The sequence below is a fragment of the Lipophrys pholis genome (genome assembly GCF_963383615.2).
Source record: "Lipophrys pholis genome assembly, chromosome: 15".
NCBI classification, from domain to species: domain Eukaryota; kingdom Metazoa; phylum Chordata; class Actinopteri; order Blenniiformes; family Blenniidae; genus Lipophrys; species Lipophrys pholis.
This window is the reverse complement of record NC_137642.1, coordinates 5,776,753-5,790,800: the sequence shown is the minus strand read 5'-3', so window position 1 is coordinate 5,790,800 and position 14,048 is coordinate 5,776,753. Positions and strand designations below refer to the sequence as shown.

Here is a 14,048-nt window from a genome sequence, read left to right as displayed (position 1 = left end):
GTGTTTACTGTAGGCGATGCTATCTTTGCGTGTTGGGTTTTCTCATGCTCTGCATTCCTCCCGCTGCCTCTGAGGCGAATGGCCACAGAAACTCGGACGCAAACATACAGGAAGAGCATCTTACTCATGCAAATTGTTTTTCTCCTCTTCCTGTTGGTGGATTTATTTGTAAACAAAAGAAAATAAATAGCCTGCCGCTTTATCTGCTGCTGCTATCGTACGGAATGCATTCTAACCCGACTCTCCCTCTCCTCTCAGTTTGTTTCTCGACCAGTACAGAGCCAGCCTGGTTGATGCCATAAGGAGATTACTGCGACCCAACGTAAGTGTGTGCGCCGGCGTTCGCCTCGGTGTGTCTACTGTATAGCTCCACGCTTATCCTCTTCCGCTAAACCACCTCCCTCTCTCCTTAATCATAATTAGGCTTTGCCCCAAGCCCTATACACATTAATAGTCTGACAGGATTAATATCATGTAATGCTTTAATGCTTATTATAAGCAACTTCAATGCATTGCTCTGATCTCTGCCTCTCTCTTCCCTTCCCTTCCCTTAATCATAAATCCGAGGCAACTTCTCCCTTTTGGCCTCGCGATAAGACCCCACGCTGCGACAGCCAAAGCAAATGGGGGAGAAAAAAGCAAAAGGCTGGAAGAGATAGGGTTGAGATTTCTATTCATCTGAGGGAAGAGGGGTGCATTTTAAGTATAGAGGCCAGCCTGGTATGGGGAATATCTGTTTATTGAAAAGCGAGGACGATGGCAGAGAAGGGAAGGAGATAGGAAGAAGGAGGAGGAGGAGGAGCAGGAGGAGGACACAGAGGAGAAGTGAGGAGGGAGGGGACGGAGGAGGAAGGCGGAGGAAAACAAGAAAGATAAAGAATGTGAATAAAGTGTATAAAGTAGATTGACTTATTGACCGTAATTCATGTGATTAGTTATTTTCAAACTCTTTAGATCTTTAGACTCTTGCTCCACACGTTTGTGCATTTTTTTTTTTTTTCTTCTTAAATTTCAGGTTTCCTGCATTTCTAAAATTGCAGGTATTGTTGTCAGGGACCAATACCTGTTACGTTTTTATGCAACGTGTGTCCATGGCGTTGTTAGATTGACTCCATAAACGCTCACGGAAACATCTGACGCAGGTTTGAAACCCAGTTGTGGCAGGAAAGTGCTACCAGCACACAAACTCATGACGTGACATCTGGCCGCTGTGGTACATCTGTGTGTTAAGTCTCTCCTCGTGTCTCCCTCCCTTTAATCCAGCGGAGATAATTCGGGGGCTAATATGATTTGAGTGTCGGCCATCAGACTGCCGCTGCCACAACAAGCTTTGCCAAATATTTAATAATTTGCTAAGCTGATTAAACAATTAACAAAGCAATTAATTCTCTCATCTAATGGCACTAATTTGTTGTTTCTGACAAAGGTGGCCCATCCGGTGGGCTGGATCCCCTTAATCAGCTGATTAGTGCCGACAGGAATTTTGTCCGTTTGTTTGCTTTTGTTGCGGTTTTAGTCAGAGTGTAGGGTTAGAGGGGGAAATACTACCGACTATCCAGATGAGAAATCATCTATCAAGCAGAGTGGTCCTGCTGTGCTCACGGTCTTTGTGTTGTCTTAGCTCCTGTGTTGTCATTGTGAATTTCATTGTGCGTGTTTTGCTGTATATATGCGACTGTGCGAGCGTTCCTCTTTTGCTACGTTTAATTAAAACAATAATAACACGATCAACATGAAATAAGAACCAAAGCTGAAGGATTTCAAAGAAACTTTGAACCTGTTTGTAATCCTCTTAGTATTTTCGGGACGTCTGTGATGTGTGTGCGCGGGCACACACCTTCTTTCCTTCGCTCACACACGCCGATATCGACACTTCAAGCACACAATCCCTCGTAAACCGAACACACTCACACCTGCATGTGTGTTCGGTTTTTACAGGTTTGATCGGATTAGCTTTTACTTTGTGCTTTCAGTTTAGTTTATCATCTAATATGTACCTTCAGGGGGAAAAAAAACCCAGCATGTGCAGAATGTCCTCCCTTTTTTGTGTTCAAAAGCTAAACAATGGATATTGAAAGAAAAATGAGTGAATGCGTGAAGTGTCCCACAGATGTCTTCTGGACTATAATCTCCAACTTGTCCAACCTCATCGTCCTCTTTTTTTTTTACTCCGTTAAGGGCATGGCGCTGGTGTTCGCTCCCCTTCGCGGTGAAACTCTGTCACTGTTCTGTCAGCTGGCGCAGCAGGCCGGACTCTGCGTGTCTCAACACCAGCAATACGATGCTCAGGTCTGGGAAGTTCACATAAAGGTAGGAAATATGAGCGCATCACTCCAGTCCACTGAACATAGGCTACATATAACATCCCAGATACCTTGATGAGTGTCAGAACTGTTACACATATGTGACGGTTTTGTAGGATTTGATGTCGAAGGACTTGAGGCTTGAGGACTCACTTATCCAAGGTACAATTTGTGTCTACATGTTTGGTACATAATCCCAGCTGACTCTGGGTGAAGGCAGGTTACACCCTGGGAAGGTCACCAGTCCATCACAGGCCAAACGCAGAGTAACAGACAGACACACACACTCTCATTCACAATTTACACTCACAAATTAACCTCAAACAAACACTTGCTTTTGGATTGTGGAAGAAAACCAGAACACATACTCTAACTAGAGATAATCTGTGAAACATGAGTGCTACCGAAGCCCTTCACCCCCTGTGCAAAGACTCAATTTCAAACTATAATCACACATCTCATAAGGACCATATGCTATTGAACTAGCAGGTCCACTATATATAATCTTTATGAGTAGAGACAAACTGGCCCTGTGATGGACTGGAGACCCATAGTTAGCTGGGATTGGCTGTAACAGGATAGGAGCCGTCCACAACCAGGATTGAACACCACTGTAGTAGAGCATTACATAGTTTATTTTTCCACACGTTTTCCTCTGTAGCAGGTGGAGCGAAAACACAGTGAACACAACAGTTTCATTCACTGATCATCTGTATTTCTTTGAAGCATCGTTGAAAAAGTTAAATCCTGCGACATTGTTTTGAGATCAACTATCCAGCATTTACTTTATTTCTCACTCACTTTTCCGTCGTATACTGTACATATATTGAAGGCAGAAGGTCAGTCCTGGTCTGGAAGAGCGTTTTGAATTTCAACAGTGTCTATTTGTCCTATAATCCCACTCTATTCATGCTCAGGTCGGACTGGAACCTGTCTCAGCCGTCAGAGGCGAAAAGGTACACCTGGACAGGTCTCCAGCCTGTTGCATGGCTTACACAGAAAGACACTCACACAGATTCACACTGTCAGTCAATTTAAAGGAATTTCTTAATGCAAACGCTTTATATTATGGGAGGAACCTCTTATAATTTAATTGCGTATTATTTCTGTTAAGTTGGAACCACATGGGGAAAAAACACCTCAAATAAAATGAAGGCTTCTACTGTTTTAAACGTAGGACAAAGTCCACACTACTCTACAACGATGTACACATCTGATTCCGTTAAAACTTTTAGTGAAAACCTAGTTAAGACTGTTTCTTTCTCTCCTTAGAAATGTGCAGAATTATTTGTCCTCGGTCGCCGTAATGACTAGCAGATTAGCCTGTTGTTTGATAGACACATCAGAGGGGAAAACAAGCCGCTTTAACTTATCGCTGTGGAAATGAGAGAACGAAGGAGAGAAAGGAGAGGAAAAGGGAAAAAAAAAAAAAAAAAAAAAAAAGGCACGACAGAAAGCACGCGAGTGGGCTGTGTTAAAAGAAGTGGTGTCCAGCTGTTAACTCCATTACACACACAGTTACAGAAGAACAGGACAGCACGGCGCGGGCTAAATTGGTGCACGCACGTTCACCTACACCGGTGGGAGAATTGGACAGACCTGCCATTAGAGTGCCTGTTAAAGTGGCCTGAACCTCAGCAAGCCAAATCTCACTCCTTGTCTCCACCTTTTCCTTTATAATTCACCATTCCCCAACTTATCCATGAACAATCGCCCTCACTTTGTGCACCCGAATCACTCTCGCTCTGGAGTCTTTCACGCCACATGCCGCACAGGAGCGCCTCGGCAGAGAGAACCGACTGGATACGGAGCGGTCTCATCTTTTATTATTACAAAGCAGGACTGGAGTGCATATTAAGCATGCACTTGTGTGCACCCTGCAGCCAGCAGTGTAAAATGTCTGAACTGGTTGACCAGTACTTTCCGTACATTGAGGGTTGTGTGTGACTAACAGAGACTCACATTCAAACGTGCTGATTATTTAGTCCACAGTCACAAATCAAACTTACGGTCGTGGAGGAGTTGTTCCTTACCCGTAGGAGAGCGGACAGTAAACAGCTGCATATCCACCAACTGTCATCAGTTGCCACAGGAAACAGTTAAAACTCTCCACTGAGTCGTTTTGATGGCAACACTGGTTCAATCCACCAACATTACCAAACTAGTCTTTTGATGATAGGGTCTACAGCAAAGTCCAGTTAACGGCTGCGTTGTGCTGAAGTGGTTAGCGTTGTTATTTGTTTCCCGGGAAGGTTTGTTGGATGAATTGGCGACTCTACGCTGGGTTTGAGTCTGATTGCATGTGTGAATGTTTGTTGGGTGTGTTTTCGATGTGATGGACGAGCAACATGCTCAGGCTCCCGCTCCTGGACGAGGAGACGCCTCCTCTGACACAGAAGATGAATGGATTCATAAAATATCTTTCTCTCTTTGAGATGAACTCTGCAATCATGTCTCCTGCATTTGGCCTTACATAATATATGTGTTGCTGTTCAGAATTTGCTTTGTCATCAATATAGTTTTTTTTAAAACATGTAGCAGCTTGTCCTCTGTTGCATTTAATACATAACTTTTCTCGACGGTCAACTGACTTTTGTAATCAGTCAGTTTAGACCTTGTACATTGACATATTAGTTGTCTTTTAAATGTTTAATGTTTAAATTGATCTTGGGACAGCATGCAATAACACAGAAAAATCCAGAATTGTTTTATATTAAAAAAAAAAAACTGGCTTGTAAACTCCACAAAGAAAGACCTGGCCCTAATGTGAACCCAACATACGTGGCTATGAGGCGAGAGAGTTTACAATTTACAAGGGAAAACACCCTTTTTAAAGCCACTTATACATAAAAACATGGCTTGAGATGAATAATCGGGTGTAGTGGGTCAGTGCAAGACCATGCAAAACCTTGAAATATAACAAAGAGTTTGAGATAGAAAAGAGGGAAAGAAAAAGTTACCACAGGAAAAAAAGGAAAAAAAAGAAAAAAAGCCCCATTGGGATTAAAGTGGATGTTGTCATTGTCATACATTTAAAAGAAATACAACTTTGTTTAAAAGGAGCTCTGGAGAGAATTGATTAGGCCTCAAGGCCACAGAATAATTCTGATGGTTCAGCACCTCAAATGCTGGAGAAAATTGCCACTCAGACCTGTTTTAGTAATGAGAGCTGCTTGACAACAGCGCGTGTTCACAGCACAAAGTGAAATTCAGACTAAAATTGATGTACGATAAAAAAAAAAAAAAAAGAAAGAAAAAAAAAGCATCACCCTGAAATTATGCTCTTTTTTTCCTCTTTTCTTTGAATTCAAGGTTTAGTGTCAAACTGTTTGACTCACTCCTGAACACACACACACACACACACACACACACACACACACACACACACACACACACACACACACACACACACACACACACACACACACACACACACACACACACACACACACACACACACACACACACTGGGGTCAGGTGGTGTGTGTGTGGATATCAGGACAAGTTGAAGTGCCCCCCTCACATCTGAAGGTGATTAAGTCTCCTCTGCTTATCTTCTGATGAACACTCTGAACAACCCCGGTGTGGGTTTGTGTGTGTACGTGCATGTGTGTGTTTCTACAGTGGTCAGTCAGCGAAACACACACACACACACACTCGTACACACAACACACACCGTGAGCACAGCTAAGAAACAAGCCCTATCACAATCCCACACAGACCAGACATCACTCAGACAGCATATTGGCGAGACATTACACACAAACACACACACACACCCCACATGATGATATCACTGCGAAACATACACTACCTCTGTGTGCGTGCACACACATACACACTTACACACATCCAAATGAGCAGCTGCTACTCATTTGCACTACAGATTAGCTTTCTTGGACTATATTTACTTGCAGCCGGCGGATCACAGATGAAGAAAAATGCACATCAGAACCGACAGCGGACCACACAGTATGGATTTTCTTTCACTGTGGCTTAAGAAAATCAAAAACGTCTCCTCCATAAGCCCCTGTATATATTCAGAGGAACAACTTGCAGAGGAAAAAAAAGTAAAAAATGCTGACAATTTCAGCTAAATTAACTCATCTTGTCACTGCCACTGTGTTTGAGTAGATTGTTTGAATTTACAGTTCATATCTGTGATTGGACCTTAACCTTTAATCAGTATCATCTCATTTAAAACGACTAAAGCCAGTGTTGTATTTTGGATTGAAAGCACCTAAGAAAATATATATGTATATGTATATTGTATATGTCTCATAGGACAGGTGAATCCCACAAATCAAATTTTTACCTACTTTAACAAACAAACATCCCTTCATCCATCCATCTGCTAGACCATTTTATTCAACTTATGGTCTCACAGGACCGAAGTCAGTCCTTGCTGACTGCGGGTGAAGGCAGGGTGACGCCTTGAACAGGTCACAGGTAAAGACGGCGATAGACACACACACACACAGAAACAAACACACACACACACACACACACACACACACACACACACACACACACACACACACACACACACACACACACACACACACACACACACACACACACACACACACACACACACATGCACACACTTTCACAGTGGTGTTGCAACATAGAGTCTCCAATTACCATCAAACATGTTTTTGGACTGTGAGATGAAGACCAGAGAAAAACACCATATACTGTAAGCACAGGGGAAACATGTAAACTCTGTACAGAAAGGCCCCCGCCAACTCAAACCATGGACAATCTCACTGACTTCTGCATTAGCCACCTCGCAGCCTTTTACAAGAATTTAAAAAAAAAAAATGAGATAGATGTATTTAGAAATGAGATTAAATACACTACTAATGTTAAATACCCTAAAAATACCTTATTTATTCAAATAATTGAGAAAATGACGAGTGATTAAAAACACAAAGTAAAAAACATAAAAAGGGACATATTTACCCATCATTCATAACTAGGCATAGACAATACTGGGCTCTGTGTGTTGCCAGATATCACATCTTTACATTTCTAGTGTCGAGTCTAGTCCGGTCAGGACTTCTGGACTCCACTTCAGGACTTGTCATATAGTAGCAGGTGTCAACAGTGTGAAATCTGAAATTATAATCCGTTTTTTTGGGCTTCAATCATTGTCATCTATTGTTGCAGCCACAAACACCTTCACTTTGCTATTTTGCAGATTTTATGGTGAAACTTTTTCCAATTGGTCCATTTATAAACCAACACAACATCAAATGGTCATCTCACTGAAAGTTATCAAATAATATTTCCTCTAATGTCAACATTGCAATAAACTGCTCAAAACTCCACAGTACCTTGGAATAACTGAGCAATTCATGAGTTTTCTTCCATTTTTGAGATTTTTTTTTTCTTCTCAAAGCTCTCGCATCTGGCCCTGCTGCTTTTCACCGTGTACTCCCAGTAGCAGTTGAATATTCTGGCTCTCCTCCGCGCTCCCAGTTTGACACGTGTCAGATTTGTTTTTGTTTGGAATACATTGCGAATCGTGGTGTTTGCTTTGCATGTGTTTGTGTGAAGAGAGAGAGAGAGAGAGAGGGAGCAGGGAGTGTTTTCAGCCTTTATGAATCTTCTGCAGACCTCTGGCTTGCTACACTGTAGTTTTACACACACACACACACACACACACACACACACACACACACACACACACACACACACACACACACACACACACACTCGAGGGGCTGAAGACAGCAGGCAGGCAGGCCCAATGTGCAGCGGTAGTGTGTCTTAAAACTTCTTTTTTTCTGTGTGTGTGTGTGTGTGTGTGTGTGTGTGTGTGTGTGTGTGTGTGTGTGTGTGTGTGTGTGTGTGTGTGTGTGTGTGTGTGTGTGTGTGTGTGTGTGTGTGTGTGTGTGTGTGTGTGTGTGTGTGTGTGTGAGAGGCATGTGCTGGGACGGGCAGACAGGGCTAGCGCGTTATCCTCTTATCCCCACTGTTGTGGAATAGAGAGGGAAGCAGCTGGAGGGACTGCAAGCAGCCTGATAATACCAGCACTATTTTCTAACCCGCCATCTTAATCTTGTTACTCAAATGGTTGTGAAGAGAGAGTCATGAATTTTAATTTCTCACAGATGCACATGCACACACATTGGAGCGACGGTGTGTGTACACGTGTGTACCCACCCCCCACCCCCCAACCCACACACACAGACACACACACACACACACACACACACACACACACACACACACACACACACACACACACACACACACACACACACACACACACACACACACACACACACACACACACCCCATCTCCCTCACATGCATAAATAGTATCCCCACTGCGTCCGTGCACTCACACTCTTCTTCATGGCTTCTCTCCCCCCGTCCTTCCCTCCTTCCCTTCCTTCCCTGATATATCTGCCTTCGCCCTTCTCCTCTCTCCCTCCCTCGGCTCGCCTCTATCTTCCCATTTCCTACATCACGACCCACTTCGCTATTTATTCAAGCCTGTCCTTCTATCCTTTCCTTTTACTCATCTCTTCATCCACCCAATCCCTCGTTCTCTGCTTCCTAATCCTGCAGAGAGAGACCCCAGACATCCGGGTCATCCATCCCTCCCTTGTCTCAGAGCACCCCTCCTCCTCCTCCTCCTCCTCCTCCTCCTCCTCCTCCTCCTCCTCCTCCTCCCTGTGTTTCCACCTTGTTCACTTTTTTCTCTTCCAGTCGACAAAAACTAGGAAGCAGAGAAATGGAGAGTAAAAATGAGAGCTGGAGCGATGGAGGCAGAAGCTGGTGCAAAAGTGGCAATAACTAAAATGTCTTGCACCTTGGAAAGGGGGGGGGTTAAAAATAAAAAGAGAAGATTGTGGGGGGCAGAGGGGTGGAGGGGTAGAGGGTCGGGCTGAGAGCCGATTTAGCCAGCCACCCATGAAGCTGATTAGGCAGCCTGCGATCAGGAGGAACAGCTTTGCTTGTTAAACTTTTCACCTCTGCGAGCGCTCAGCCCTCACCGCGTTAAGGCCCCCCCCTCCTTTCTTCTCCTGCTTTTTCTATCCCTCCATCCCTCCATCCCTCCATCTATCGCCTTCATGCTCCTTCTGCCTGATAGAATTTGAATGTGAATGCTGGCTGTGGTCCCCGTAGCAAGCTTAGCATGGGGGGGGAGTAGCAGCAGCTGCCCCTCCACGCCCCCCCGGGTCTCCCCCCCCCACCACCCTCTCTCTGGGGGTCACAGGTTCACCTCACCGGCCGGTGCCTGGAGGGATGGCTACACGGAGATAACGTGCATGAAGGGCACTGGGAGGGGGGGGGGGGCGGCGGGGGGGTCTGAAGGAAAGAGAGGCAGATACAAGCAGTTTGTTCATTTTCAAGAAAAAAGGAAGAGAAATTAGTCAAAGTGAGGATGAGGAGAGCCGGTGTGGAGCCGCGATTTCACGCTTTAATGGGATAAAGTGTGGGGAGGAAGCCTCGGGGGGGGGGGGGGGGGGGGTCCCAAGGAAGAACATGAAGGAGAAACCTGCCATTTCACAAGTTTTACTTCTGTATAACTTCCTCGCTGTGATCTGACTTGGTTTTCTTTACAGTATGAGAAACAAACATCCTAATGAAACCCAGTGACAAAGTAAATCTGAACTATTTTCTTCTGATAATGCTTTTTTTTTTTTTACATCACTTGTTTCCTTAATGCAAATATCCTCTCAATCAAAAGCAAAATGTGTCTGATTTAACTCATTATTAAGAAGGTGTGATGTCAACTGGATGAAATATTCAGTCTACTAAAGATGTGTTTAGAACTGTAACACTTTCTGAGTATTTTTATCATTCACTGGTGAAGTGATGTGCCTGTGAGTAATATTAAAGTTGAAGTGAATGTACAGCAGCAGATATATTTTTCTGTGAAGTAATAATTCATAATTTCTATTTAAGTTGACCTTTTTGCATGTCCGAGAAATACAGATTTAACTTGGCTTCTCCCTGAAAAGGAACAGGATGCTTCGTTTTTTAAACACAATTTATCATGAGATGACTTAAAGCTAATGAACAAAGTGGATTATAATTTCAATGAGTTCAAATTAGAGGCTGAAAATAAATTGAGAATTTTGAGAGTTCACTTAACTGTAGCCCTCAATCGAAACTTTAATCATGTAATACTTTCCATGCAGATCGGTACCGTTTTATGGGACGTTTGATTCATCCAAAAATATATAAAAAACAATAATAGGTTCATTAAATTGATGCTGCACATTAAGGAAAATATAAGTCAGGCAGGATTCATGGAATTGGTTATTTCAATGCTGCTTCACACTTATAATAACATAAACCGTCTGAGTACACTCATAAAACTATTGCAATTGAGATTGTCCATCTGCAAAAGTCACCCAATGCACCCAAACAGTTATATTTAGACCATTTTATGAGACATAGTATTATAAAAACATGGAAATGTATAAACTTTCACAGAACTTCAGGGAGAATTTTTTTTTTTATATATCAAGACGTTTTAAACATATATGATACACTGATGATTTTGTTCAACTTTTTGTGTGTTTCTTTCACGACTTTCAAAAGCCATTAAAGTATTAACATATTAATAAAAAGGTTACAAATTCCTGTTTCCTCCTATTTCAACAAGCAACCTATGAAGATTTAAAAAAAAAAAGAATAAAAAGAGAAAAACAAGTTGAAACTGATGTTTTAAAAAAAACAAACACGTGAAATATTAAAAATAAACATTCACAAGACAAAGAACAATAAATTTGGCATGAAAACAAACTGAGAAAACACTTAATGAATGCATAATAAATAGTAGTTAGGGGATAAAAGACAATGAATATATTTAAATGATTAAATATTTGGCCCTGCCCTGATTTTATTAATGTTACAGAACAGACTCGTTCTGTGTGGAAAACATTTCAGTCTGCAGTTTGTCGGTTTGGGTCGTTTACATGCCGCTGACGGATGAGATTTTGGGGTCAGTCTGAGTTTTTGTTTGTTGTGAAGAGTCCTTTTCACACACTTCTCCAGCATCGTGTTCTCACCACACACACACACACACACACACACACACACACACACACACACACACACACACACACACACACACACACACACACACACACACACACACACACACTGTAAACTCACTTCCTTAAGACTCTGATCATTTGGCCAGACGCTAAGCGAGCTGATTAGCCGGGTGCATGCCTGAGCTGCCAAGTCTGTTTAAAAGGGCACCGCATGGGCACCCCACAAAGGTGTGTGTGTGTGTGTGTGTGTGTGTGTGTGTGTGTGTGTGTGTGTGTGTGTGTGTGTGTGTGTGTGTGTGTGTGTGTGTGTGTGTGTGTGTGTGTGTGTGTGTTTTGCAGGGCCTCTCCTTATACAGCAAGAGTAACTAGTCTATTTTGCATTATTATAATAAAAAAATATCTGATCACGTGTGTTCATGAGTGTCCTGATCACGATTTACTCATTTCTGTTATTTCTCAAGCACAAAGACTGAATTTCTCATTTCTGAAATTGCAGCTTTTTCTGTTGTCGCACTCCAAAAAAAGTGAGAAACTGTGGTATTCTGAATAAACTGCCTGATAAAAAGAGGATTTAAAAAAAAAAACTCATCAGATTATTCACTTTCATTTGACGTTTGCAAATCAAAAACTACTTTGACAATAATGAGGCGTTTAAGGAGATCTTTATTTAGTGATGTGACTTATTTAAAGGTTATTAAAGGACTTTGTATCAATATAATCTTGGTTTTCAGCACTACAGCCAGGCAATATCACAGACTAATGAGGGGAAGTATCAAAAGTAACCGAGGAGCTCTGCAACAAAGCTGTTTTGAATTTTCTATTGTCGTCCGAGTGTTTTTTTTTTCCTGACTGAATATTCTTGACTTGATTTCAATCGAGTGTAGAGAGGATTCAAAATTCTGCTAATGTTTTGTGCCATTCAGATGCTGAGCGAGGGGAAAGACGCCTACGATGAGAACATCCACTATCCTCGCCTCATCACCTTGACCAAAGGACCTCAGCCTGTTCGCCACACTCAGTAAACCACAACGAGTGAGTCCTCGGCTGTGCACAGCACCACTCCATATCGCTGCATATTCGAGGAAAACCGGAGACACTATGACCCAGTTTGTCTTAACAAGCCGCTACATGTCAACAACTACAACAACAACAAAAAAAAAAAAACACACTTCTTCTATAAAGTCACCAGACCAGTCTTGGTGGGTCTGTTCAGTCAATAATCCATCCAAGGAAGTTTAACTGCGTCTCCAGCCAGTATTTTGTCCCACGTTTAAACACAGTTAAAAGTAGAGTCTGTAGTTCTGAACAGACACTTGACCACAGTACAGTTTAGTTTTATGAATGGATGAAAAGCACAGAATGCGCAACACAAATCGCATACGCTGTTGGATAACTTTGACTAAAAAAGTCCAAACATAGAAGCTGTTTATGAATATATACGCTCACACTGTGACGCATATAAATGAACACTATCTGACATGCGTTTGAAATAGTGCAAACTCTTCAGGTGTGTATGATAGCTAGAAATAAATCTTGGAGACACACTTATAGAGACTTCCACAGGTGTTTGTCATGGCGCTGGCCTCCAGCACTACGACAATACAAGTATCCAATCACAGACCAGATTCACCAGCGAGGCGAGGTGAAGTCATGTTGTCGTGTTTCACTTGCGGCTGTATTTATTTGTACATTCAGCGAAGGCCTGCTTAGTTCATATGCACAGACTACAGCCAGAACCTGAAGACTTGTGTATTTCTGCATCTCGCTGAACCCGTAAAACAGTATTATGTCTTTCAGTCTCAAAAGTTTTTGTTTAGATTTCTTTTATTAAAGCAGTTTCAAAAAGCAGCAGACTTTTACTGCACGCGTCGAATACTCAGCTGGAGGGGCATTCAGGAGAGAACTGCAGACTCTACCTTTGAAAGAAAAAGTCATCATTCCAGCCAACAAACCGGTCATTAAGTCAGTTGGCTCAGTCAGTCGTCCTACATGTGCCTGTTATTCATCTTTAACCAGTCGGTATTAACCTACGTCACTGTGTTTCTGGCCGTGGCGCAGAGGTCAGCTTCGGTTCATTAATTGCCGCAGACTGTGGAGCAGCTCACAGTTTCCTCACTTTCCTTGCTTTAATTTCTTCTAATACATCTCATTCATCGCAGCTGGAGGTCAACATTAACTCCTTCTTACTACAGTTCATTAACATATTGCATTCAGAGCGAGGAGCAATTGTTGCCGCCCGGGAGCGAACAGTCGCATGGCTCAGTGTTATTGCCATGGGTTACCAGCAGACCTTACTACATCCCATCGTCAATTAATTTCACATGGTTTTGCGCAGATTTCTAATCTTTGAACTGATCAGCTCTGACTGATTTTTGCAGCTGAAGCTTGTTGCAGGTGTGCATCAATGAAAGTAGAACATCTTAGGTAGTGTTCCCTTGTAATAAAGGTGGGAAAAAAATGGTTTGGTTCATTTCATGCTGATATTATTTACAGTCAATCAAAAGATCTAAAAACGTATGGATCTTGATATTTGCTGAGTGAAATACAACCTAATAGAAATTAGATTAGGAGATGATGTTTATACCAAGTCTTCTATTCTAAGTTACAGCCTGCAGAAAGTATAGTTGGTTTTAAAGCAGACCGACACAGCTGCTCGGTGCACACCAGGGACCGGGTCGCAGCCATCAGACTTTAACATGCTGACCGTACTGGTGCAGCG

The 14,048-nt window shown here is 42.5% G+C and overlaps 1 protein-coding gene across 1 annotated transcript in view; it reads left to right on the top strand.

The window, feature by feature from the left end:
- The window catches only part of camkmt (calmodulin-lysine N-methyltransferase), a 117,843-nt gene extending 104,063 nt beyond the window's left edge, over nt 1-13,780 (top strand). Inside the window, exons 9-11 of the mRNA XM_080481097.1 lie at nt 259-322; nt 2,179-2,310; nt 12,253-13,780. Coding sequence (XP_080337223.1) covers nt 259-322; nt 2,179-2,310; nt 12,253-12,351 — 295 coding nt within the window. The 3' untranslated portion in view covers nt 12,352-13,780. The remainder of the gene's footprint in view (nt 1-258; nt 323-2,178; nt 2,311-12,252) is intronic.
- Nucleotides 13,781-14,048: the final 268 nt, after the last annotated feature.